General features: G+C 58.4%; 1 protein-coding gene across 4 annotated transcripts in view; it reads right to left on the reverse strand.

Moving 5' to 3' along the window:
- Positions 1–21,213, reverse strand: part of CASKIN2 (CASK interacting protein 2) — a 37,404-nt gene extending 16,191 nt beyond the window's left edge. For 2 of the 4 annotated variants that reach the window (XM_037408072.1, XM_037408037.1), the window contains exons 1-2: positions 21,001–21,212; positions 18,031–18,755 (exon numbers count right to left, since the gene is read on the reverse strand). In XM_037408072.1, the coding sequence (XP_037263969.1) occupies positions 18,031–18,136 (106 nt within the window). In that variant the 5' untranslated portion in view covers positions 18,137–18,755; positions 21,001–21,212. Of the gene's footprint in view, positions 1–18,030; positions 18,756–21,000 lie in introns of all 4 variants that reach the window. The other 2 variants (XM_037408045.1, XM_037408053.1) reach the window with 2 other exon arrangements.
- Between the last annotated feature and the right edge of the window lie 5,602 nt (positions 21,214–26,815).

Below are 26,815 nucleotides of genomic sequence, written 5' to 3' on the forward strand. Positions count from 1 at the left end.
AAGTCCAAGAGCCAGGCTTCCAGTCCAGGGTGAAAGAGCTGCTCAAACCCCACTGAAACATGGCAGGGGGGTCCTGGGGAAGAAGCCCCCACCCTCACAGCCAGGCAGATCTCCGGGGCCGCAGCTCCCTCTCCTCCTTCATACCCCTCTCTTCCTCCTCTCTCAGGGTCCCTGCCCACCTCACACGGCAGATCCCACCCAAAGCCATGCTCTGCTGCATGGTCCCTCTGCCCGAGAGCTGAAGAGGGGGGCGGCTCATTCATCATGCAAATGGATAATTAAAGGAAACCAAGGAATGGTGTGTTCACTACTGCAATTTACAGTGTTTTGTAAACAGCGTAATTAACACAAAATGGGCTTGGAGTGGCTGCTGGTGAAGGACTCGTGACTCCTTGCTGCAGCTGAGGGGATCGCCCTAATTACCTCTTCCAGGAGCTGCTCCTCCTCAGAGCAGTACCAAGCAGCTCTGCCAACCCAGAAGCCCTTCCTGAAGGAACTGGCTCCCAAAGCCATCCCTCAGAGCTCCCACTTCCCCCCCCCCCCAGCCCCATATTGCCTGAGAACCCAGGATCCAGAGTCTCCATCAAGGACAAACCACTTCACTCTGCCACAGCAGCCAGAAAAAAAACCCCAAACATTTCACTTGTAAACTGGCCGCTTCTGATCCGAGTCACAGAGTGACCATAACCACTGAGCCCTGCGGTGCCACTCTCAGGATCGCACTTGGGCGTATGGCAGAGCCAGGAACAGGGTCAGCTATGGTGGGCAAAGGCCTCATCCTGCCCCCCGAAAAGTCTTGGGATGGGTCCTGCAAGCAGGGAGCAGGAAGGGCTGGGAAGCGTTCACTGCTGGGGGATTTCCAAAAGACACAATCAAGATAAAATTAAAAGTAAACAAAGGGTTCCACTAAGTCATAGGCAATGCCCATGAAGCCATCACCTCTTGCTCCCTGATCCCCCAGCCCCCTGCCTTTTAATTACGGTTTATAAATAGGTATTTTTAAAGGATGCTCTTTGTGGTGGGAACCGAAGGCCAGTGTGGGTTTGCTCCCATCGGCTGCAGCTGAAAATTGCCGCAGGTGTTTGCTGCTGAGAAAAGGTAGGAAGGAGGAGGAAGGGTCCTTACCACAGTAGGAGGACCAGAGCCTGAACCGTGTCAGCCAGGAAGGTGATGCTGGGAAGAGACAGGCTGGACGGAGATGTCCACTGAGCATCTCATCCAAAATAGGCAGATACATCCCACAGTCCCCAGGGGCTGGTCTTGGGAGTTGAGCAATGCCCACTATTTGGACAGGGAGAGCTCACCCCAGAATCCCACCCCTGACTCCCTCCTACAAGGGGACAGGGCTGGCCAGTGGGATCCAGTAAGCAGGTCTGGGATACAGCAGGTGTCCCTGCCCGCTCCCTGGCCCCAGGAGGCAGCTGTCAGCATCTGCACAGCAAAATGCCCATGCCTTTGCTCCTCTCCCTGAGCAACATTCCTCAAATTAGTTCCCTGCTCTGGCAGCCCAACAAGGTCAGGAGATGGGGCAGGACCACACGGACATGGTGTGGGTGGCTGGGAAAACAGCAGGTCCCAAAAAGCGGAGCCAGGAGCAGTATCCCCTTTGGGGATCTTCCCGAAAGTTTAGGCAGGAAGGGAAAGAGTTCATCCCTGGTTTGTAGCCGGGTAAATCACTGCCGAGAGAGCTGGAGAGTTTGCAGCCAGGCTGGAAGGTGAAGCGTGGCTAGAAAAGGGGCCGGGCATCCTGGCGTGGCGAGCACAAAGGCATGAGCCAAGAGGAGTGGAAAACAGAGCACACCCAGGCAGCTGGGACCCCTTTGCCAGCACCATCCTGCTGCACACCTGCACCGTACAGCACTCGAGGCCAGAAAAGCAACCCCAAAGGCAGCCCTGCCTCAGTGGGGAGCCAGCACTGGGATGGGGTGAAACAGTGGAGCAGCACAAGGGCTGCCAAGGGGGTGCCACCAACCCCTGTCATGGTCCTGAGGATGCAGTGACAGGAAGGCAGATGATGGGATGCTTCCCTGCATCCCTCTTCCTCGTTCCATCCATATGCTCCTTTTGACTGATTCCCCTGCTTTCCTCCCCATTTCTTCAGCTCCTTCTCTCCGTCAGTGCCCTAGCAACTTCAGGCTCCCCTGTCTTTCCCACCCAGATGTTCTGGGGCTTTGCAGGGGCCAGGCCAAGCCATTTCCAATCCCACAGCCCTCCCAGACCGGCTGGTTTGGAGATGTGGCTCTGGTCAGGAGACTGCAGAGCTGGCCTGGGAGAGGGCTGTGGGATCAGGGCTAATCCAGCCGCAACACTGGGCTGGGGTGGCCAGACCCTTCTCAGCCACATCATCACCTCCTTTGGGTTTGCATGGGACCACCCGTGGGCCTGATCCACACCCCCTGCTCCCTGCCAGGAGCACACTCACATCCTGGGAAGATGAACCCAGAAAAATATGGACCCAGCACCGAAACATAAGCCCTGAAGGAGATATTTCCAGGGGAAAACCCAGCTTGGTGCACTCCAAGGGTTAACTCCAGCTGCGGGTTCCCCCTGCTCAGCCCCACTCCCCAACACAACCCCTCCAAGGGGTCCACCCGGACCCAACCTTGCCCCGTCCCCCCTCTCCAGCGCATTTGCCTGCGCCTGCCCGGGCAGGATGAGGCTCGGCAGCGGGGCTGGGGCTGAGCGAGGCCTCGAGGGAGCCAGAGAGCTTCTGTGCAGCGCCTGGCTGCCAAGCGGCAGGCAGGAAGCACCTCTGGAACGCTCCGGCAAATTGCTTACAAATGTAGGGCCTGCTTGCTCCGCCGGACACCGGCCATGGCAAAGGCAGCTCGGCCGCTCGGCCGCTCGCTCGTCACATGGGGCTGAGACCCTTGTCCGCAGCACGCTCTGGCTCCGGCCCCAGCCAAGGGGAAAGCACGGGCCCTCAGCCTTTCGGATCCTTGCTGGCGGGGGGCCAGGATGGCACAGCCCAGCGTGGTGTTTCCAACCAGCTCCCCCGATGCATCAGCCCCCTCTGTCATGCTGCACCCTGTGCCTCAGTTTCCCCGCAGGGCTGGGATGCACCCCGATGGCAGGGATGCCAGGCTGGGCTGAGCTCCCCGTGGGGTGTGGGGGGCACCTGGGGAGCAGATGGCCAGGGCGGGTGCCTCACCCGCACCACTGGCAGCCAGCCCAGCACAAATCTGTATTTACCCCCCCAGGGCGCTTGCCTGGCGCCGGCTGTGCCGGCTACGTGGAGCCAGGCGTGCCCTTGCCCGGCACAGCCAGCACCCCCTGTGCCAGCACCCCGGGCACCCTGCGTGCCCTTCACCGGAGACCTTGTCCCTGAGGGGACACCCTGAGGCTTTGCCTTGACGTCTTGGAGATGGACACGATCCCTCCAAAGTGCTGAACCGCTCACTGCTGGCTGGGAAGGAGTGGCACATGCTTGCCTGGGTTTGCTGGGGAAGGAAATGTCCAAATATCCCATGTTCCCCCCAAAGTGCCCCTTGGAGACTCCTGCCCTGGCTCTCACATGGGAAGTCAGGCTCCAGAAAGCAGTGCTTTTGCTGTGACCCCCCAGTTTTGTCCACCCAGCACAGCCACACTAAAGCTCCTCCACCGCCAGCCTTCATCTCTGTGCAGGACAGACAGATCTATAACTGCAGACCCACATCCTTGCCAGAGACACCTTAAAAAAATACATTTTTCTGCTGGTCCGGTGTCACAGACCCTCATACCTTCCCCTTGCCCTAGGAAATCACATCCCCACACTGCTGGCTGCCAAGTATCCCCATGCCATGAGCCTCCCTGCACTGCACGTCTCAGCATCGCTCTATCATGAGCATCCCTGCACCACACACATCCCTGAACATCCAGCCACAAGCGTCCCTGCACTGCCGGCCACGAGTACCCCACATGCAGGGATGCTCTGCCTGGCACTGCAGGAACACCATCCTGCTGCTGCAGGTGGTGGGAGAAGGACTTTGTGCTCTGGACACACCAAATATATGTACATATGCACCTGGGAAAATAAAATCCACCTGGGGAATGTCATCACTAAGCCAATAAACCAGCTGGAGGAGCTAATCAGCTGTGATCTCCCAAAGCACCAGCCATCTCCAATGGTAGTGGCAGCCTCCTGGGGCTGCAGGTGGAGGTGGCAGCTTCACCCGACCTGCCCTGCCTGGCCTCGACCCACACCGACGGCCTGGGATGGCCCTGCCTTGGCACACAGTGGGGTTATGCCAGAGCTCAGGAGAGACTTGATGTCTCGCCCAAACTCAAGACCCAAAGAGGTGACGTCCATCCGCCTTCTGCAGGAATCTTCCTTCCCTGTCATCCCTCCATCCACAGGCACGTCCGCTGCGGCCACCCACACCCGGCTCCTCCCGGCAAACCGGCTGCTTCAGGTTCTCAATAGGTTCAGAAGAGATTCTCCCACTTTGATAGGGAAGGAGCTCGGCCACCGAGACGTTAAGAAACTCAACCAAAGTTGCCCAGCAAGCTTGGGACAGAGGCTGGGCGAGAGCCAAGGTCTCCTGACCCCAGCTGCCTGCCATAGCCACCAGCTCGCCCCCCAGATGCCGAGCCCAGCTCCCTGGGCAGGCAGGGCCTCCCTCTTTCCCTTGTTGTTATGGTGGGTGAATTTGGCTGCCAGGATGCTGCCATCTGGGAAACCCGGCTGAGCACTCGTCCCTATGCCCAAACGCCACCGGGGCCCAGACGCCACGGGTGCTTTCCTCCCCACTAATGGCCCGCACCAGGGTTTGAGGCCTCGCAGCATCCCTGTGAATGGGCTTCCCACCAAGGCTGACAAACAGGTCCTCCACCAAGCCAGGCGCTGTGGGGTGGGTCCAACTGGGGCACAGCCACTGGGTTAACTGGCAGGGATGGGTAGGCTGCAATCAGGGAGGCAGATTCCCATCAACACAAGGCAAACAGCAGCGATGGGAGAGCATGACACGGCAGGGAGCCCCGTATCTTTCCCTACAACAGCATCTGGCAACTCCTTGAGAATAACTGGTGTCTTCATCCCTTGAGAAACCTACCAAAGCCAGGCGTGAGACACATTGGACCTGGCCAGGGCCCTGCCCGCTTCGATGCTGCTCAGGCTGCGCAATGGCTGTCGCACCCAAGCCCTGATCCTGGTTTGGGCAGCTTGGGTCCAGCTGGAATAACCCCAGCAGATGCAACAACCTGCTGGGAGCATCCCCGCACTTGGAGCATCTCCACACCAACTTGGCTGCTTGTCTCCAATCTCGACAGCCTCCACCATTTACCCCTGGCTTGAGCCCCAAATCTTACAGCCACACAGAGCCCAAGTTGTTCCTGCCGCCAAGCTGTCTCTGCTGGCGGCATGTCTGAGTGTCCTCTGGCAGTTCTGCCTCCCTCCTCATCTCTGCTTTCTCCTTCTCTAAGCTCTCTTGTCCTGTCCTGTGCTTAGATATGATGGTGGATGATGGTAAAGGCAGGTGATGGCGAAGGCAGAGGACTTTGAGAGATCCAAGGAAGCAGCATTCCTCCCTGGGCTGGGCTGGGGACCCACAATAGGTGAAGGGGAGGGTTAGGGGACACGGTAGCAGGACCATGGAGTCAACTGGGAGCTTTTTTCCTTCTTTGGAAAGGCTGGGAACCTTTTTCACAGGGAAATCCAACAATTACGTTTTTTAGAGGCTAGCAGTGGGAGGGTGCAGGGGCAGCATCCCTGCGCAGCACAGACATCAGTCGCTCAGCCCCAGCCCAGCTGCCCCAGGACCCCTGGCCAGACCCCCAGTTTCCCCCTACTGCTTCCCCCCCGCAACAAAGCAGGAAAAAACAGGCAGCTTGTTCAAAGTGAAGGCTCCCAGAACAATGAAAGGAAAAGCAGAGTCGGAAATCCCATCCCCATCCACGCAGCTGGGAAGAAGGTGCTGCTCTTGTCCCTCACCCCTGAGGTTTGATGGCTGCAGCAAGGATGGAAGGGGCAAATGCCAAGGCGGGGAAACAGCATCACAGGAGTCCTTTGGGGCTGGACTCACCCCTTGCAAAAGCCAAACACATGCTCCTGCTTTGAGTTTCAGGCCCCCAGAAAGATCTGAGCTGTATGGGGGGATGAACAGCACTCGCTCCCCTTCCCCACAATAATTTGTGGGTTCGCATCAGCTGCCTACCCCAAAGTGACGTGACCCAGCCCGGCTCCCCTGGCAAGGGGGAGCAGTAACAGCCCTTCCTCATGGAGCTGAAATTGCATCCCCCAGCCCCAGCCAGGATGGAAACAGCTGGGAAAGGCTTCGGGTGGGGGAAGCCGGGCGGCTCCTTCAGAGATACAAGGGCTCCTTTCCCAGCTGGCCAGGGAAACGCGTTACCGGGAGGTGAAGTCACCGTCCCTGCTGGGACCTGACTATTCCATTCTCCAGGATATGAACTCAGAGGAGCTGTATTTGCCCAGGGAAGAGGTGGAGCCTTTTCCATTTCCCCCATCCTTCCGAAAGGACAGGACGCCTCCCGAGCGGGAAGAGATGGGGCGATAGCAGCAAGGGCTGGCGGCCAAGCACGAGCTCTGCCTGTGCCCGTGGTGCATCCCTGGGCACGCCACAGGGCCAAGAGCCACCCAAAGGCTGCAGGACACAAGGACCAGCAGAGCATCTGGCCCAGCATTAACAACGCACCTTAGCTCCCGTTCAACCAGTTCCATACTGGTTCCAACTGGTTCCCCTGGGAGCTGGGGAAGGGACTGCAGGGCTCTGGTGACCCCAGGCACCCAGGCAAAGGGGCTGCACCTACAGGCATGCTCAGTGTTCTCACTAATGCAATACCAAGCAAACAGTGCATTAATGTAATCTGTGGAGGATGCGCAACAGATCGACGAGGGCAGAAATAACACAAAAGGGACTTAAGAGAGATTAGAAGAACAAACCCAGGCAGATTCAACCTGGGAAAATTGCAGACTGCAGCATCTGGGGAAAAATAATCCAACCGGCAGTCAATGGGAGGAAGAAAGAGGGGAAGCAGGATGAGGGGGGACGGTGAGAGCAGCGTGAAACGTGGGCACAGAGGAAGCTGCCAGCGAGGAAAACAACCTCGGCAGCTCTGTGGGGGGATGCTGCTTCCCAGGGTACCATCTCCCATTGCATGCCCAGGGCTGTGAACATGATATGGGCTCATGGGGAGCACGAGAGGCAAGTGGCAGGAGCCAGCAGCCAAAGGGCTTGCCTTGCATGGTAAGATTAGGGCAGGTCAGTAAGTGTGGATTTGCTGAGCAACAGTTAATTACAGAGGGCGAGCAGGGACGCAGCAACCCTCCTACACCTGGAGGGTTTTGACGCTCAAGAGGAGCACGTAGCTATTTATTTTATGGTTCTAACAATGAGCCACAGATAAAAATTAGAGCAGTCAAGAGCAGCCAGCAAAACTCTGTGAGCTCAAGCGAGTGCAACAAGGATCCAGCCCTCCGCTGTCACTTGGATGGTTGCAGCAAATCATGCAGCTCCTGGGGCAGTGGGGCAAGGCTGAGGTTTGAGGACCAGGCTGCCACGGCACTCGGTCCCCATCAGTGCCAGCCTAGCGCCCGGCACCCGAGAGGCGCTCCAGCCGGTAGAGCCAGTACTCAAAGCACACAGTGGTGCGGCAGCTGGAAATCCTGCAACATCCTCCCTCCCCTTTTGGCCCTGGGGAAGCTGCCATGCACCTAGAGAAGGCGATGCTGGGGCAGACGGAGTGGCTGTCCCCACCCTGGCTGCTCTAATTTAGGCAAGGCACACACAGGATGGGAGGGGAGGCACCGGGAGGTGAAGCTGTTTGCTCGAGGTCACCCAAAAGGTCAATGGTTCAAGTGCCGTCACTCCTTCCCGAGGCCTTGGTGGATGGGAACTGAATTTTCCCCAAAGCCCCCCCCCAGCCTATGGGCAATGAACTGTCAGCAGCCGAGGACTAACCTCAGACTGCTGCTGGCGGCTGTGCAGCCGGAGTTTGGAGTCACATGCAGTTAAAAATACCTTGCGGATGCCTTTCCTCAACTCTGACCCTGCGAGCCGGTGCTGCCGCCAGCCCTGCTCAGGGATGTGCCGGTGGGGTCCCCCAGGATGCACAGCCCAACCTGTGCAGGGATGGGGCAGACGCTGCTTGGGGACTGGATTTTTCTCACTATGAATCAAAGATTTCCACTCCTGGGGGCCTGCTGCCTTTACCTCCTATTGCCAAACTGAAAAGAGAGGCTCTCTGCTTCCTACAGCTGCCTTCCAGCAAACGATGCACGGGCTATCCAGCTCCATCTGAACTGCAGCCCAGATCCGAGCAGCTTGAGCAAATCGTTTCCTTCCCTCCTGGACAGAGCCAAAACGTGGCCTCCAGCTCCTGCTGGTCCCAAGGGCTGCTGGATGGGCAACTGCTCCCACAGATGCCATGGCACTGCAGCCATTTGTGGCATCTGCATTGGGAAAGAGCAAGAGGATCCACCCAGTAGCAGCTGCTCGGCACTCCCAAGCCATGAGCGATGGGAGGAATCCCTCTCCAAATCCCCTCCCCAAGGACACAGAAGGCACCCGTCTCTCCTCGCTGTTCCCATCCCCTGTGCAATGTCACTTCCCGAAGCAAGCGGGAACTGCCCGGCTGCTCCGCGCTGGAAGCAGAGAGGGACGAGTCTGTCCCCAGCGGGCACAGGCCAAGCTCCCTCCAGCCTGGGACAAGCAGGCTGAGAGAAATGAACCCGCCGCTGTTCTCTCCTTTCCCTGCCAAGGCTGGGGAGGGCAGCACGGCTTTGCCTGTGCCCAGTGCGAGGGCTCTTTGCCAGCCAGGTCAGACTCTCCAGCTGCTCACCCAGGTTTCCGCCTGGCTGGGCAATGGCGCAAAGCAGGAGAAGCCATCACCAAAATCTTGCTGAGCAGCTGGCCAGTAGCACTTTTCTTAGGCCTTGGCTGGAGCAGGATGTTTTCACCAGCTGCGGCAGCAAAAGAATTCCCCCAGGACCCCGGTGTGTGGTGGGACCCCATCTGCAGGGGACAGGAGAAGGACGCAACAGCTCTATCATCACGATGCCCTGCATCACCCTGCACGTCCCCAAGTGGAAGCAGAGATCACCAATAAATACACTTAGCAGCCAGTGACGCTGTATCTCCCAGGAGAAGCATCTCCCTGTCCCCGTAGCGGAAGCAGGAACCACACCAGGACCCCACACCCATCTTGCCATCCCTGTGGGGCCTTGGTGGCTGCTGAGTTATTCCAGGCACTGTGTTCCTGCCCCCCTGCCCTTGTCCCAGCTGCTCTGGGGCCGGCAAGGAGGGCAGTGGGTTCCTCCCAGCACCCAGCCCAGACACCAGAGCCAGCCAGCAGCTGCTCAGGGACCAGCTGGGGACAAGGGCGACACAGCACAGCCCTGTCCCCCCACGTACTGCGGAGGGACAAGGGCTGATTTACAGCAAGGTCAAAAGCATCAGAATACAACTGCGATGGATAAGGGGAGGCTCGATCTGAGGATCCACAGGCTGAGCTCCAGCCACCAACTTCCCACGCAGGGATGGGGAAAGAGGTTGGGGTGCAGCACGTCAACACCTCTGAACCCCTAAATAACAGGCCCACCTTAGCACCAGAGGTAAACTGAGGTGAAGACCCCAGTCCCTTGTTAAATCAAGGCCGTGCCCAGGTCCCCACAGGGACCCTGCCACCAGGTCAGCCCCTCCATCTCATCCCCCTGCCTTGCTGCTCCCCCACACCCCAGCCCGAGCGAGCGGTGGTGGGACACAAGCCAAGGCCTGCCCGCTCCCTGGACCCCTGCCGGCAACCCGATCTGTTTATGCCTTTCCAGCACGGCGGGTGCGTGTCAGGAACGGCCCCGGCAAGCCCGAGTTGGCGGCGGAGGCAGGACGTGGGAGCTGAGCGCAGAAACCCCTGCTTGCTGCCTCGCAGCATCTCAGGGGGGTGGTGGGGAGAAAGATGTGATATACAGGGGCAAAAAGAGTCTCCCCACCTCCCTCAGCTCCTTTTCGTAAGAAAAGACATCCCTTCTTGCACTGTGCCACTGCTCCTGTGGCACCTTGTGCCCCCCACCCTGACCAGGGAATCACGGCGGGTTGCCTCATCCCCAGGCCCTGCCAGCAAATGGTTTTCCAAGCTGTGCCAACCCTGCTGGGAAAGGGACCCAGCCCTGGAAGTTGCATGTCCCTTCCTGGCCGATGAGGTACCAGCTTTGCAAGCACATGGCCAGCCACACGTGTGGGCTCAGGGAGCTGATGGCCACATCCCTGTCCTACTGCCCCGGTTGTCCCCACCTGGGGCTGAGCAGAGGAACCCACCTGCACTGCTCCTGGGAGGAGACCTTTATCCAGGACCACACTCATGGGTAACACCAGTACCTGGTGTGAATTCAGCCCCGTGGAGCCACAGGCATTCAGAGCAGGCTGCAGTGGGGCAAAGCAGAACCATGAGTCTGGGGGCTCAGAGCAGGACCCTCACCATGTCCTCACCAGCTTTGGGGTGGAGGGAATGGAGAAACAGCTCCAGGACATCCGTGTGCAGCCCAGTACGTGCTGCTAAATATAACCAGTGGGACAGATGCTCTGAGACAGGGAGCTGCTTGTGCCCCAGCACTGTTGAGGAAGCTGAGGACTCCTCCAAGGCTCGAGCAGCCCTTGGGGTTTGGAGACAGAGCACGGTCAGAGCCAGCTCCTCCGCCTGTGCAGCAGCCTCTTCCCCTGCAAGGAGGAGTGTCTCCCTTCTTTTTAACCCAGCAGGATTAGTGGGTGCTTATTCAGGGAAGCCAGGAGGGCTCATGCAGCCCTTCCCACCTGCGTCAGCCCAGCAAAACCTAACCAGAAGTGCTTCAGGCCAACCAGAGCAACCCAGGCTGCGGCCCAAAGCAATCCCCACTGCCGTGGCTGTGCTGGCCCCACACCGCCGGCTAGGCTCACCATGTACCCGCATCCCCTGTGCCAGCAGCAATTAGCCACCGGCGAGGACTCTGGCCCCTTTTGGAGGCCACTGAGGCAAGTGGTGCTCACGTAGCCTTGCCACGGACGCATTCGAGGAGGTCCCTGAGGGGCCACAGAGGCTGTGAGCTGGGTGTCCTGCCCAGGGAGAGGGGTGACCCACAGGAGAAGGTCCATAGGGTTCCCAATCCACAGTCTCCCTATTGCTGTTTGCACCCAAGTCGGCTCCAGCTGGAACCCCCCCTTCAGGCTTACCCACACCCATCCTGGCAAAGAAACAAGACGATGCCTCAAGATGGGCTGCTTGAGGGGGGTAGTGAGGGCTGAGAGCCAGCCAGACCCTGGGGACCAATGCTCCAAGGGGGCAAGAGGCACCTGCAAAGCGAGTGGGAGCATCTGAACCAGCCCCGCTGCTGGGGGCACCTCCGTGCTGGGCACCCAACGCCTGTGCCATGCTCGCCGACTCCCTGCACAGGCAGACAGGGTGCCTTACACAACCGGCCGTGCCCGTGGCCAAGGACGGTGTTACGAAACCTCGGGAGTTTTCACCCCTCACAGCACAGTCACCCACCGGGCTCAGATGATATGGGCGCTGGCTCCTAGGATGGCACCTGGGGGAGGGTGGGGGTGGGGGGTCAGGCATAGCACCAGCGCTGGGGCCATGTGCTCTCTGCGCAGCCTTGGCTGGGTCCCGGTGGGGGAGCGGCACCAGCGCTGGCAGGGCTTGGCGGAAGAGCAGCTGGACATGTTGCACCAGGTCTAGGATGCTGCGGGAGCCGCATACCTGCCGTGCACGAAGGTTTTCCCTACTCCCTTATCTCGCCATCAAAACTGCTCAGTTACAGCTCTGGCCTTTCTCCCTGGGGCTGCAAACTGCTCAAGGTGCCTGCGCACCTAACCCCAGGCACAGAATGTCACAGCCCTGGGCATCCCGCAGGAGCAAGGGATGGGCGAGGGTGTCCAGCCCTTCCCCAGGAGTGTGAAGATCACCCCAGCAGAGCCATTTCCAAGCAGATCGGGCATCTCCAGACAGGTCTGTGACTCAGCAGGACACCTTGGCAAGGCCCAGGTGATGTTGCAGCTCCAAGATTCAAGCAGGTCCCTCCCTCTCCATCCCAGGCACAATTCTGGGGGAAGCTGGAGTGCTCTGGGGGATTTGGGGGAGCTGGAGTGCTTGCAGCTCCTCCCCACTCCCTCACTCGCTAGAGCAGCCAGAAAAAGGTGGTTTATTGTTATTTAGTTTCTGCCCCTTTCATACTCCTTTGCCGGAGTTTTTGCCAGCGACGGCCCCGGGTCTGGCGGGGGGCCAGGCCAGCCGAGGCGCTTTTAAAAACAAAGCAAGGCGCGTGCATGCACACACACACGCACAGCATCCAGCCCCTCTTTTAACTCTTGCTGGGGTGATGCTGTGGAGAAGATGGTTTCCAGCCAGCTGGGAGCGCGCTACTGCGTGCTCCCAACTGCTGGAAACCATCTTCTGCAGGGGATGCTGTCGATCACCACTGGGATCCAATAATTCACTCCCCCCTTTCCAGGGAAACCTTCTTGCACCACTGGGATAGTGATGGAGAGGTGGCAGGAGTGATGCTGCTGACGCTGTTGTGGTCCATGGGGACCTGCTTGTCCTAAACAGGGACAATGCTACAATTTCTTTCTAGGTTGCAGCCAAGACCTTCAGACCCAGCAGCCCTGTGGGGGAACGAGGAGGAGGAGGAGGAAGAGCACAATTATGTTTTCACTTAAAAGCGGCTCCTCTCCCACGTGACAAAGCCAGGGAGTGCCAGCAGCATTCACACTGCATCCCCAAACCTGCAGGGCCGACTGCCCTTTTGCAACAGGTCGCTGCCACCCAGAAGGTGGCATCACTGGTATCCACCAGCTCCCTCCTGCAACCAGCCCCGTGCCCCTAGCACATCCCCAGCCCGAGGAGAGGACGCCTGTGCCAGTGGTGTCCTTGCCGCATCCCCTCCTCCCGTGCCTGGGCACAGCCCTGGGGAGCACCGTCCCCCTTACAGCACCTGTGTGCCACCGGCAGCCGGGCACACGCTGTCCCACGGCTTGGGGCTGCCCTCCCTGTCTGCCTTAGAGCTGTCGTCATCCAAATCATCCTGTGTTTCTGGGTCAGACAGCCAAAACGGCCTCTGCAGCCCTGGGGAACGGGGAGCTGAGTCCCCGGGAAGTGTCTGAAGGATGGAAAGCTGCCTCCTACCCCAAACCTCAGCCTCCCACCTGCGACACCAGGGGCAGCTGCCAGCCATGAGGAACTTCTGTACATCCCCGAGAGAGCAAAAAGTCCCAGAGAGACCCCAGCCCTGCCTGGCTGTCCCCAGGGGAAGTCAGCACAGCCCAGAGAAACCCCAACAGACCCCACACTTGTCCCCTTTCCCAGAATTAGCCCTTTTCCCCCCCTTCTCTTTTACCCAGGCAGGGAAAAGGCAGCTTCTGCTGCCACAGGCTGCCCTGCCAATGGGTTTTCAAAGGCTGGGGACAGAAATACAGACCTGGGACAAAGGGAGATGGGGACAGGAGCTGGGGTGCAGAGGGCTGCAGGGCTGGGTGCCCCAAGGAGGCTGTGCCTGCTGTGCCAGGCAATACACAGCACAGCCTCCTCTGTCCCCCTGCGTGATGCTGTTTGCTTGTGCCTTATCTCCTGCGCTCAGCGCGGTGACACTCTCTCCAGCTCCAGGCGCACCAGCAGCAGCCGGGCCCCTTTCCAAACACAACACCCGTTCAAGGCCAGCTTTGAAAAGCAACCGCCCACTCACTCCTTTCGCCACCACTGCCCACGTGGGGGTTTTCCTTCCCAGGAAGAGAGGTGGAAAAAGAGGGGCTAAACCCCGTCATCAGCTGGGACAATTGGGAAGTGGCCGGGAAAACCCACCAAGCAAACACAAGGCTAATGGAGGAGACCCCCATCCTAGGGAGGCTCGGGAGAAGGAAGGAAGCAAGGAAGGACAGACCCCCCTACTCATGCTGTGCAGCTGCAGCCCCACCACCATCCATCCCCACAGCCGCCACACTTGCTGGAGCCTTTGAAGCCTCTTTTCTCCCCCCCCCTCCCTCCCACCCACCCACCCACCCACCGTGGGCTGGTTCAAAAGCAGGTTTTGGCAGGCTACAGGGTGGTGGGGTCCCCGGCACAGAGCCGCCGCCAGCCGGGCTCCCCTGGGCACAGCGCCTCGCCCTGCTCCTGGCTCAGCCTCGGCGGAAGAGGGAGTTTTGCCCGTTTCGGCAGAGTTTCTCAGCGTCTCTCCGCAGGCGTGCCCACAGCATTTCCAAGCCAGCATGCGCCTGCGGAGCCGGTCCAGCCCGTCAGACCTACAGCACGCGGGGAGAGGAGGGAAGGACACGGCCGAGGATGCTTGGGAACTTGTCCTCGAAACTTGGGCTTCAAGGGACATGGCCACACTTGAGCTTGGTGGCAGAGCTGGGTCCAGCTGCCTGCACCACCCAGGGCAGGACCGGAGTGGGCAGGGTGCCCAGACATCTCTGCACCACTGCCAGCAGGGAAAGCCATCAGGTGTAACAGAGCCTGAAATGATAGGGAACCTGCTCGAGGGTAGTCCTTGCTTTTCCCTGCAGCCAGACCGCACAGAGCAGCCAGAGCACACAAGGCTTGGGACAAATCTCCCTCAGGAGCAGCAGTGAAGAGGAGGATGGTCCTCCTCGGTGACAGGGGACAGCACGCTGAGCTTGCCAGCTGGCACAAAGGCACATACAACGTCATTGCAAAACAACCACCAAACTGCAGAAAGGAGCAACTTCTTCCTCAAACAACTACAGACCCACTGCTGCTGAGAGAAAGAAAAGCATGGCAGGACATGAAGGGAGGGCAAATGTTTCTGCAGAGGACAGCAACACAGAGCACTAGTGGCAAAGGCTATCAAATCGCAGGAGAGATATTAAACCTCACGCTTCGGGGCTTAAGCTGATATAGCTACTAGGGATTAGGAGGAAATTTAAGCGAGAGGGAGGGAGCGAATTATCCCACATCTGCCTGCTGCAGTCTCGCAGCACGTGGAACAGCATCGTCCCTCTCCTGCCCAGCTGGACGGGTGACAGCAGCATCTGAGGGCCGGCACTACTTTTGGGAAAACCTTGCTGTGCTTTGTGCTGCTGGGACACAGCAACGAAGGGCACCAACCCAGGCATGGGGGTAAAGCCAAGACCCCCTGCAAGCTTCACTAGCGTTTAACAACTTGCTAGGTCACAGCCCAGACACAGCCGTGTCTCAGGCGCCTGCTCCTGTCCTTGATGTATCCAAGGTCTGGAAAGCCCCAGCATAGCTGGTGAAATGAGGTAAGTCGCTGGTGAAATGGGGCAAGTGGCTGGCTGAAGCTGGCCGAACCTCCCTGAGGCAGCGGCTGAACCCTGGTAGGGCTTTACTTGCTGTCCTTGAGAGTTTAACACCAGTTTGCTCAGCTGCTGCCCTTTCTTTGCACTTCATGCACGTTTAAACAAAAACCTCCACCACTCCCTTGAGGAAGGCAAACAGTAAGTCCAGCTCCCATCACCTTCCACTGCTCCTCCAGTCCCTGACTATCGCGAGGGCACCACACACCCCCAGCAACACCCCAGCATCCCCCCATCCCCTTAGCCCTGCACGTCCAGGGATGGGGACACCCAAACCTTGCCAGGCACTGGCCAGTTCCAGGAGCCATCACCACTTCCCAGGGAAGAGAGCCCTGAGGGGGCTCTGCCTCTCACCTCCCCTGGGAGCCCCAGCCCCTCGGTGCTGCAGCAGCCGCCCTGGCCCGGCCAACTGGCGCATTGTTGGTGAGCGCGGCCAGCCCGGAGACGTGATTGATCGCCAGGGAGAAAGGCCAAAGCCGTGACGGGTCGTTTAACAATTTCAATTAAACTCTGCAGCGCTCCGACGCAGAGGGGAGGGGAGAGGGAGAAGGAAATTAAAAAAGCAGGACGTTTCTATTGCTGCGCCGGGGAACCTCAGCAAAGCACAGCCGCCTCAGCAGGAGCAGCCTGGTTGTCCCAGAGGAGACCCCCTCCCTGGCTGCAGAAGTGACCACAGCATTGTCCCTATGTCCCCTTCCTGCAGGCAGGACACCCGCCCTCACCTGCCCTTCCCCTCCTGCTCCTGCCCCAAAACTTTCTCTCTGCCCGTCCCATCGCCTTATAATAATAGGTGCTGTGACCCACTTGTAAGGCAGCGCTCGCGCAGGGAGGAGGGCTGCACATGGTGAATATTAAACAACATGTCCCTGAAGTTCCTGCTGCTGGGACTGGCGCTTGATTTTTGCTTACGTGTGGTGACTTTTTTAGGCACAGGAAGCCCCAGAGGGCTGATCACAACAACCGAGCTCCCAATCCACTGAGACAGCAGAAGGACTCTTAGAGGGATTTAAACAAAAAAAAGAAAAAATTCAGCATCTCAGCCTATCATATGGAAAAGGAGCTTTAATGAGCGGCAAATGCAGCAAATACTTAGCTCATATGGCATCAGTGAAAGGAGGGAGAGGGAATCATAAGGGACAGGGAGCGGCAATGCCCTCCGTGCCAGGAATGAGCCCCTGGGACCAAGCAAGCCCCCACAGCATGGCCAGCACGGGAGCTCCACCGAGGGCTTGCAGTGGTGGCTTGCAGGGGTCCAGGCGTTTTCCCCTCTGACTTTACGAAAAAATAAAATTAAAATAAGCAGAGGGAGCTGCTGACTCCGCCGCAGCAGGGGAGTTAAACACACACGTTCACGTGGGTGCCCCACAGCTGGAGGGAGGGGAAGACGCCAGAGAGAAAACACAGACAGGGTTTAACTGGGAGAGAGTTACTGGAGGAAACAAGTGTAACTTCCCCCCCTCCGGGTACACAGGAGGAATAGAGCCACAGGCACCCCAGCCTGCCCACACCGCACAGCCATGGGGCACCAGCTTGGGGGAACAGGGCTGCGTCACCAGCAAGATGCAGGATGCTCACATCCTGACATTACTTATTGCCTTGGAGGTGTCCTTCAACCCACCTGCGCAGGCAAACCTCCCTCGCTCCAGCTCAGGGACCCCATACAGGCGCCGTCCCTGAACTGCAACCAGAAGCAGTGACACTCAGTCCCTTCGCCCAAGGAGGGGGCACCAGGGACCCCCTGTTCTGGGGAGGAGGCAGCACTCCTACAGGCCCAGCAGTTGGGATTTGTGAAGTCTTGGTCCCAATCAAAGCCTTCCAGTAGCTGACCCAGGGGAGCTGATCCCCTTCTCACGTTTGCAATCCTCAGCCTAACTCACGTTTCTCAGCACCAGCCTCTCTGTCCTGAGCCACTCCTAAGAAGCCTTAAAGCTGCTTCTCCTCCCTCTCTCCAGGACAGTTTTTTGCCCTTCCAGCTTTCCTGCACACACCCACGAGACCCCCCCATGATGAGCCACCCTGGCAGGCGGTCCCACACCCCCAGCCCAGAGCAGCTCCTGTAGCCTGGGCAGGGGCACCTTCCCCTGGTCACGCACCATACTGAAAGCCCTTTTATTTACTTTTCACGGTTTCCTTCCCTCCGCAGGTCTCAAGAAGCACCCAGGAGCTCAGCTCTCTAAAAGGGCACGTGGCACTGGTCACGATCTTCTCCTCCACCTTTATGCCCTCCCCATCTCCTCCAGACGCCATGCAGTACCTGCGGGACCCCGGTGCCCTTGGGGACTGCCACAAGCCTGACATTCGCTCTAAGCCATGCTTGCTGCTGACCCTTCCAAGAGCACATGCAAGAAAACAGCCCTGCTGAAGGGTTAAACATTACCAGACTGAAATTCAGGGTCTGACGATTGGTTCCAGTCGACTGGCTGGGATGATAATTTTTCACAAGATAAATACGGCCAGGAGTAAGCGGCAATTGCTAAAGACCTTTTGTAGCAGCATCCCCCACTAAGTGGCTTTGCTTCCCTCTGCCCATCCCCGCTCAGTAGCCCACACTTCAGGGCCTCTGGCCCAGAGCCCAAGGGGAACCCCAGCCCTGCCAGGAGGATCACTTACAGCCCGGTCATTCATCTGCACGGGCTGTGCTTGTGCTCCCACCTCCAGCCCTGGCGTAACTCACGCGCCAGGGTTCAGAGTCAGCACTTGCACCCCGGCTTGGACAGCACTGAGCCTGCTGCCAGGACTCACACCCCGGGACAAGCAGTAGCGCCCTGCTGGGGAGAGGGAGCCCACAGCTCTGCACCTGGGTACTCACTGCTCTTGGATGCCTTGATCTTGGCCACCAGTTTCTGCACACCAGGTACGTCCCCGTTCTTCACGGCCTGGATCAGCTCCTGCTCTCGCCCCATCGCAGACAGGTAGGAGCAGCAGTGGCGTGGAAGGCAGAGACCCTCAGATCCCAGCGGTTTATAAAGCCATGGGAATAAGCCCGTAATTCCTCAAAACACACTTTGATGGGAGATGAAATCCAGCAAGAACGATGCTTTAGAATCCCAGGGACATAAAAACCAGAAGGAAGAAGCCTTTCTGTTAAGGGCAAAAGTCTTTTTCTGTGTTGGAAGAAGCAGGACCCGGATGGGGTTTGGTTGGAGAACATGCGATCAGTTAAAATGAGAAATAGTTCAGTGCTCAGGGACAGGCTCCCAGCAGCCCCAGGGCTTCGCAAGAGACATCCAGGCAGCTCAGGCCAGGGTGGCCATTGCAGTCAACATGAGGATGCCCTCAGCCTCTTGCAGCTCTCCTGGAGCTGGAGGTGTTATGCTTCGCTCCCCTCGCCAGGCTCTGCTGCGCCGATGAGTCCCTAATTCTTCCCAAAGGGATTACAGGCTCGTTGCCATCTGGAAGTTATAGATCCTCCCTCTCTGGTGCTCATTAGCCCCTTCGTTTCAGCAGTCCTCTTGGCGACAGCGCAGCAGCCACGCTGGGGAGCCCTCCGCACGGCCAAGCCCCAGCACGGCAGCCCAGGACCTGCAGAGGAGAAGAGCAGAGTCAGCCCTCAAAGGCCATTTACCTCCCAGCTCCATCGTGACAGCTTTTGTATCTGTGCCGAAGAACAAATACTTTGCCTATATTTAGTCCTGGTGGGACTTGGCTCATCCTTGTGTTAAACTGAGAGGGAAGAACCTGTTGAGACCTCCTGAGGGTGCTGTCGGGGGGAGGGACGGGGATGAGGAGGGGGATGAGGGCACAGCTCCTTTCCCATCCCCCTGGGGCTAATACACACACCACCCCCTTGCATAGGCAGCACATGGGGCTTGGGGCACCAGGGCATCTCCCCCTCTCCTTTCCCAGTGGAACCGAAGGGATGGAGCTGGGGAGGTTTAGCCAAAGTCCTCTGCAGCCGGTGGGAGTGGGTCAGCCTGCCCAGCACCCTCCCACACAGAGATAAACCCTTGCCCTCCGAATTACCCGTTGAAGCTCAGTGCCGTGGGGCCCAAGACACTCCTTAACCAGTACATGAGCTCTCTCTGCCCTAAGTGAGGAGCTGGGTGTAATTGAGCAGCACAACCATGCTCAGGAGAACGGCATCAAGCCCATGACCTGACCAGCTAGGGTACCCCAGAGAGGGCACAGGGTCCCATGGCAAGCAGCTCACACCTCCCAGCCTGTGGTCTCCTGCTGCACCCGGGCGGCCCAAACTGGGTGGTGAGAAAATCCCTCCTGGTTCAGGGCCACGCATCTGGCAGGCTGCTCCAACGCCTGGGGAGGAGCGTGTGCAGGAGGGTAGGGAGCACGCGCCATACCAGCTGCAAGGCCGTCACCACATCACCCCACAATTCTCCCCCTGTGCCAATCCAGGCCAGACCAGAATCTCCCCCAGCCACGCTGTCTCCCTTGCCAGAGCGCTCTCCCTCAGCCGTTTATATAATAGCGGGTGTCGCTTCCTCCGAGTGATCGAGGTCACTGTTTCGAGGATGAAAACCACAGGGGAGAGAAGGCAACAGCAGTAAGAGGTCCTGTCGGCTGGGGGCGGGGGGGAAACACACACACAAACCCAGAAGGGGCGGCCCACGGCACAGCAGCGCTCAGCCCACCCACAGTAAAGCTGGAAACTGCAGCTGTCCACCAGCACGGACCCCCCATGGGCTCCCTGTGCTCCAGCCCTCGCCAGGGCACTGCAGGATTCGGGGCAGCCGGAGAGGCAATGGTGCAGCGCTGGCTCAGATTCTGGGACAAGGGGATGCTGAGATTCCCACCCCAGACGGGGGAGTCCTTCCCCCATCACTGCTCCGGAGCCCACAATTCCTGCAGCAGACGAGCTCCTCACCACTGGGGATAGGGGGGAGGGGGGCTCAGTACCAGGCACTGAGACCAACACCCACCGAACTCAGCTGTCACCTCCCTGCTCCTGGGGCACCTGCACCAGCTTATCTACGTTACAAACAAGTTTCAGCCACTTGACTCAGCCTAAGCTCTCACCACAAACAAAACCCCTCCAGAAACCTCCTGTTGCACCGTCTTCCAACCTATTTCGCTCAACCCTGCGCACTGCATCCAACTTTGCGCTGCTCTTCAAAAGCGCTGGCAAAAAGCGAGTGCGTGGGCACGGAGCCTATTTACTCGTGTAGTAAAAAAAAAATCTGCGCGGCCTCGCTCAGCACACAGCCCCGTGCTGCTGCCTCTCCCGGAGCACGCCAGGCTCAGCGAGTAACTCAGGAGTAGGGAGAGCTCCAAATACCGATCTCCACCTCTTCTACCCCTCGAGAGAGGAGCAGCAGCGAAGGTAAAATTCAAGAAAGCACAAAGCTGGAAAAGCAACAGCAAACATCCCTCCCACCCGAGCAGAGCTGAGCCTCCAGCCCAGGAATCCACCTGGAGAACCAAAGTATCCCAAACATTCCCGCAGCCAACAGCGGCGCCGGGAAAAAGGAGGGAGAGGAGGGAAAAAACAAACCAAACCAAAACAAAAACAAAAACAAACCAATTACGTAAGTTGAGAAGGAAAGATGTGAGGGAGCAGCAGGCACCCGGCTGGGTCCCGAGGGGCGGGCGGGGGACGCTCGCCCCCCCCCCCGGGAGCCCCCGGGCAGCCGGCGGTGGGGGCACCGGTCGCACCTCCATCCCCCCCCTGCCCTGCGACCCCCGGCACCGGGCTGGGCCGTTCCCTCCTTCGGGGAGGGTTCGCGGGAGGGGGGCGAAGCCCAACGGAGACGATTCGCTCGGCTGCTCCAGCCGGGGCGGGCGGGCTCCGCAAGCCGGCGGCCCCACTCACCTGGCGGCGCTCCCAGCCGCACCGCACCGGGGCGAGCCCAGCCGCACCGCGCCGGACCCAGCCGCGCCGCGAAGTACCGCGCCGAGCCAAGCCGCAACCCGCCGAGCCGTGCGGAGCGGTCCCGGTGCCGGTCCCGGTGCCGGTCCCGGTGCCGGCCCGAGCGAGCGGCGCGGTCCCGGCTGCCCGGCTCGCAGGGCGGCGCGGCGCTCCGCAAAGTCCCGCTCGGGCTGGCCCCGTCCCGGCAGGAAATCCCTCCCCGGCCCGGCCTGATTGGAAAAGCCCGGCGGGTTGTGCGGGCTGGGCAGGGCCGGGGCTGCTGTCACTCACCGTGATGCGCCGGCAGATTTGGGCAGGGGCAGGGCCGCGGCAGCCCGCCGTACCGGCACCGCTCCGCCCCGCCCCGCACCGGGGGTGCCCCGCGGCTCCCGGCCCAGCGGCTCGCTCGGAACGCGGTCCGGTACCGGCTCCAGGGGGCGGGACCGACGGGCTCCGGGACCGGCCCCGACGGGCGACCCCCTAGCCTCGGACCGGCACCGGTGGGAGGTCCCCCAAGCCTCGGCCCGGCACTGGCCCCGGTGCTCCGGGACCGACCCGGTGAGCGATCCCCCAGGCCTCGGCCCAGGAACCGATCCAGTGCTCCAGGACCGGTCCTGGTGGGAGGTCCTCCAGCCTCTCCCCGGGACCGGGACCGACCCAGCGCTTCAGGACCAGCCCCGGTGGGCGATCCCCGAGCCTCGGCCCGGGACCAACCCGGTGCTTCAGGACCGGCCCCGGTGGGCGATCCCCCAGCCTTGGCCCGGGATCGACCCGGTGCTCTGGGACCAGCCCCGTGCAGCGATCTGCCACCTCCAAGCCCTGGGTGACCCAGTCAGCCCTTTGCCACCACCAGCCCCCCCTGGCAGAGGGGCTGCACAGAGTTGCTAATAGCACCCACAGGACAAAACCCCACCGATCCCCAGCTGCCAAGCCCCCGATTAATCCTACTCTCACAAAGCACTAAAACCACCAAAAATCACCTATTTCTGCCAGTCCTCAACAGAAACGCAGGAGCTGAGCCCTCCCCCAAGCACAGTTCCCTTAAAACAAGAGACTGCCTAATAAAGCTGGACAGCTTTTGCTGCATGATACCACTGGATTATCATCAACTAATCAGATTAAAAACACACGGAGGCTTTGATTTTATTCACTAAGTGCCCGGCCCACAGCTGCCTGGGGGAGTTGCAAAGATCTGGTACCTCTTCGAACCAGGTCCCGAGACATTTCGCCAAATGATGGTTTCGTGAGCAATCCCAATAAGAAGGATCCTCATCAGGGAGGAGGAACTGACGTTTCAAGACACACCCTGCCTTTTCAGTTCGGGAATAAAGAGATTATTATGCACATCTAATTAGAAATGTCAACATTTTGTGGCTGCTACGTTGAAGCATGAAGCTGTAAGTAGCCCTGCTAGGAAGCACTGTGAAGTGAAAGGTCTTGTTATTCCTCCTGTGAGTTTTGCCAGAGCCTGTAAATCGCAGTGACATTTATAATAATCCCCTGAATTTATGTAGCACCTTTTGTCCTTTTAAGGATCTTAATTAAGCTTTGCAGCTCCCTGAGCACAGACCAAACCTCCTTTGCAAAAGAGGAGTCCAGGCCCTGCTTTGTACAAAATATGCGTCCTATTTCAGGCAGGGGTAGGACTTTTCCACCCCAGTGACCTCTGGCAGCACACTGTACCCCACAGAGAGGGCATGCCACACCAATATTCCCACTCAAAGGTGATGCCGCTTCAGTTACACTCGTGTGGTTAAAGCTGAGTAATTGAAGCTTTAATCGCTGGTGTCCTACAAGCCTTTGGAACAGAGGGTGCCACAGACTCCAAGGAGAGTTTACCTTGATTTACTAGAAATCCACAATTTCTAGCACAGCCTTTGACCATTAAACCATGTATTGGTGCTCCTGACTCCACACTGAAGCCTGATGCCTTTGCAGGCAGCGGCCCCCATTTCCTAGCACGTATCTCACCGCTTTCCATCAGCTCTCAGGGGTTGAACGGCTGCTGGGTGATCCCAGCACAAAGACCTGCCAGCGGCTCCAGCCGTGGCCACCTCGCGGAGCAAACAGATCCACTGTGACAATTATTCCCCTGTGTCCGCAGAGCAGGTGCCGAGAGCATCGATTGAGTTTCCACTGTAGAGAAAACCCTTCCACATTTTGCTGCCTTTCTGCACCGCGGTGAGATGTTTGCAGACTAGGGCGGGTTCAGGGTACAGGCACCCTTGGGTGGCCGGCCCTGTCCTCAGCCCCTGCAGAAAGGTGCCTGAGGCAGCACCCATTCCTGTTCCCCTCTTTGGGTGCCTGGGGGCTCCCACCCGGCCGGGCTGCTCGTGTCCGGCCCCCCACCTCGCTCCCGCTTCCAGCTCTTCAGGTCGATGTTGCCATCTAGAGGCCCCGGCTACAACGATCGTCTCCTTGCAAAGTGTTGGGAAGGAGTTTTGTTTTGGTTTGGTTTTTTTTTTAATTCAGTGCAATATTTCAAAGCAGCTGGTTTGGGTTAGGGGCTGAGGGGGAGGAGAAGAGTAGTTGCTCCTGCAGGTGATGTGGTTTTGACACAAAATGTCACTACGCAATGCTTTGCCAGCTCTCCCCAGCCCATGTCTTGGATGGCTGATTGATAGCCCCAGCTCACCCTGGCTCATCTCACAGCCCCAGCTGTGCAAACTCTGAGATTATTCTGAGGGTGGGGTAAAAAACGCAAAGTGATGCATTTTCTGCCAGGGAGGGAAGCAGCCCCACTGCAGGAGCAATGCACACAGCAGCATCCACAGCAGCTCTGCTGCCAGAGCTCGCTTCCAGGTGAGGCCAACAGACACAGCTGAGCGTGCAAGACTCCCACTCCCAGGTCTCACCCATGAAAGCCGAACTTGGAAAGTCACGGCCATCTCACCCCCACCGAGTGGGTGGGAGGTCTGCAAAGGCCCATACCAGACATCCAGAACGTTTTTAAGTATGTTATGAATCAGCTGGGTGGAGATATATGTCTCCTCTCTTAGCTATGGCTCAGGCTCCTCCTTTTGCTGCTGTTTAAAACCACAGAGAACATGCCCAGCTCAATGCAAAGACTTGCTGCTGCAACCCCAAGGCCACCTCTCGCACCCAGGCGGGGGGAGGCTCAGACTAAAATAGGAGTGAAGGCACCCATGCCGGCAGAGAGGGATCCCCATAGCAGACAACGTTGCTTTCCCTGGACTGCTGCCCAGAGCGGGGCTGGAACTGGTACCTGCACACCCCCAAAGGGCAACACCACAGCAGAGGCTGTGGTCCCCAACATTGGTACCATGCTATCTGTCCTGCAGGAAGGAAGGTGCAGGGTGAAGACAAAGCAGGGTGAGAAAGAGACTCTCCTGCACGGAATCAGGCCACAGCAGAAAGCAGGTTATTGCTCAGATTGAAAGCCACCCCCAGGAACCCTTCCTGCAGCTCCTGACATTCATTCCCACAGCACCTGGCTTGCAATGGGTGTCCCACTGCTGGGCTTCCGTCCTGTCTGTTAGCAGCCTGGCAAGTCTCGGTCATTCCCAGTGCTCAGCAGTCACATCCCATCCCCAGGGAGCCTTTCCTGTGCAGGCATCTGCTCCCTCCCATGTTATATCCGACAGGCATTTCCCACCTGGCTCAGCACTCCACCTTGCTGGCCACAGTGTCAAGGGCAAAGCTAGGGATGGACAGGAGATCTGGACACACAAAGTGCTTATGTATGTATTCTACTCCATCACCTTTTATAAATCCTCCTGGTAATAACTGCTGCTGGGAGCAGTCCAAGGAGAAAAACTGGTGGGTTTGATTAAGAGGGAGATGCACTGCCCACAAGGAAGAGGATGCTGTTGTATTCCCTGGGACCAGGCTCTGGCAGGGAAGGGTTTGGGCCACTTTGGCCTCAGAAACCTCCTGCTCCCACACCACATACAGCAGAGCCACTGCAGCCTCTGGCTGGCCATCGCTGCCAGGAGGGCTTCAGTGCCAAGACACATCCCAGCCCCAGGCCAGAACCTGGACACAGCTCTGTGCATGTGTGGCCTGCGAAGCTGGACATCAGCTGTAGGATGAAAAGCAGCAGTGACTGCCCTTAGCAGAGCTGGTGGTACCTGCTGGTGGCAGACAGCAACATAAACTGCACCCAGAGTCAGCACTTCACAGCAGGTAACAGGTCTTTGGAGGTGATTTAGGAAGCTCTTCTCAGCTACAGCCTTTTACAGCAAAAAATAAATCCCCTGCACCCATGCGACCTCAAGCAACCAGCCTTCAGTTCCATCATTCCACTGTAGTCCAGCTTCAAGCTCCCTCGAAAAGCAATGCCAAAGCCTCAGGTCAAACACGTACGAACTGGGAGTTAAAGCCTGCACCAGCCTCTGCTCTGGCACAGCAAACCCTACACACAATCCCTTCCCCTGCATCCATGTGGGAACTTGGGCAGCCACTGGCACGGGGCTCCCGGCAGGAGCAGCCTTCCCACGTGCCAGCACTCAGCTCCCACCGGACTCACCTCTCCAGGCACTCGTGTGCCGCTGCTCACGCTATCCTCCCGTCCGCCCGCTTTCCTCCTCTTCCACAAGCCTCCCCATGCTGACAGTCACTTCTTTCTGGTCCTGTGCCTTTCTTTTCTCTCGATCTCCCTTGCTTAGTTCCTCACTCAGGAAATTAAAGATAATCCTCCCTTTTTTTGCTGCCAGATTCCCTGTTTAACATTCGCTGCGTGTGCTTGCACTGATTCGAAACGGGATTAGACTTTCTGTTGCTTTGATGTCAGTTGGGCTTTGCACTTAAGGCGGGGAGGGGGAAGAAAATGTCTGTTAACAAACCTCCTGGGTTCTGCCCCATCCACTTGCACCCATTCTGGAAATGAAGGTCAGGCAATTTACTGGCAGAAACTGGGTCCTTTTCCAGGATGAACCTGGGGGGAATAGACCGACCCACAACCCCAGCACTGCAGTCCCTGTGCTGGACATTATTCTCTGGAAATGCCCAGTTTTCAACCCTGACTCCATTATCATCCAGCAGTGTGGAGGCTGAATGGCTCCCATGAGGAGGGAGGTATCATTAATCATCAGAAAACCACAACTCGTTGGCTGTCAGTGAATACTGCAACCTCCAGCTGCTGCACAGCAGGGAGAGTGCAGGCCACCAGCATCGCTTCAATAGAGACTGGGGCTCAGGGCTCCCCGCCGGGAATACCCCAAGCTGCTCATTTCTGAGGGAGAAGCAGGTGCTGCAGGATGGCTAAAATGGAAATCCATACCCTGTCCTCTGCGGTGTGGTGCTTGTCCTACAGCACAGGCCATGAATCGGGTATTTCCCTCTGCTTCCTTGTGCCGCAGCTTCTCCCTTTGGAGAACAAGGGCTCAGGGTTGTTTTCACTGGTTGGTACCTCCAACCCCAGACCAAAGCAGACAAAAAGCATTTTTCTCATGTTGTCTGCAAAAGTCTTGCTTTGCCTCAGAGACACTGCTCCTTGAGTTGACAATGTCTAAAACAGCCTGCAGCATGGTTTGGAACTGGGACATGATCTCACACCAGAAAAGAGCCTTTTAAGGGGTTCTGCAGAGCCATGACCAGGGCTGGGACCTGACAGTGGGTCCTATTCCTGCTCATGCAGGACAGCCCTTTCCTGGAGTGGTTCCTGGTGTTTTCTGCTGTCTGTTGTTCCAGCTCTGTTACCACCTGAGCTTCACTGCACAGGCAGTTGAGACTCTGGGTAACGGGCAGATCTGGGGGCTGCAGAACTGGAGAAGTTCAGATACACTTGGGACCATCCCAGGACATTCTGCAGGTTATT

This window comes from Falco rusticolus, chromosome 1 (genome assembly GCF_015220075.1).
Source record: "Falco rusticolus isolate bFalRus1 chromosome 1, bFalRus1.pri, whole genome shotgun sequence".
NCBI classification, from domain to species: Eukaryota; Metazoa; Chordata; class Aves; order Falconiformes; family Falconidae; genus Falco; species Falco rusticolus.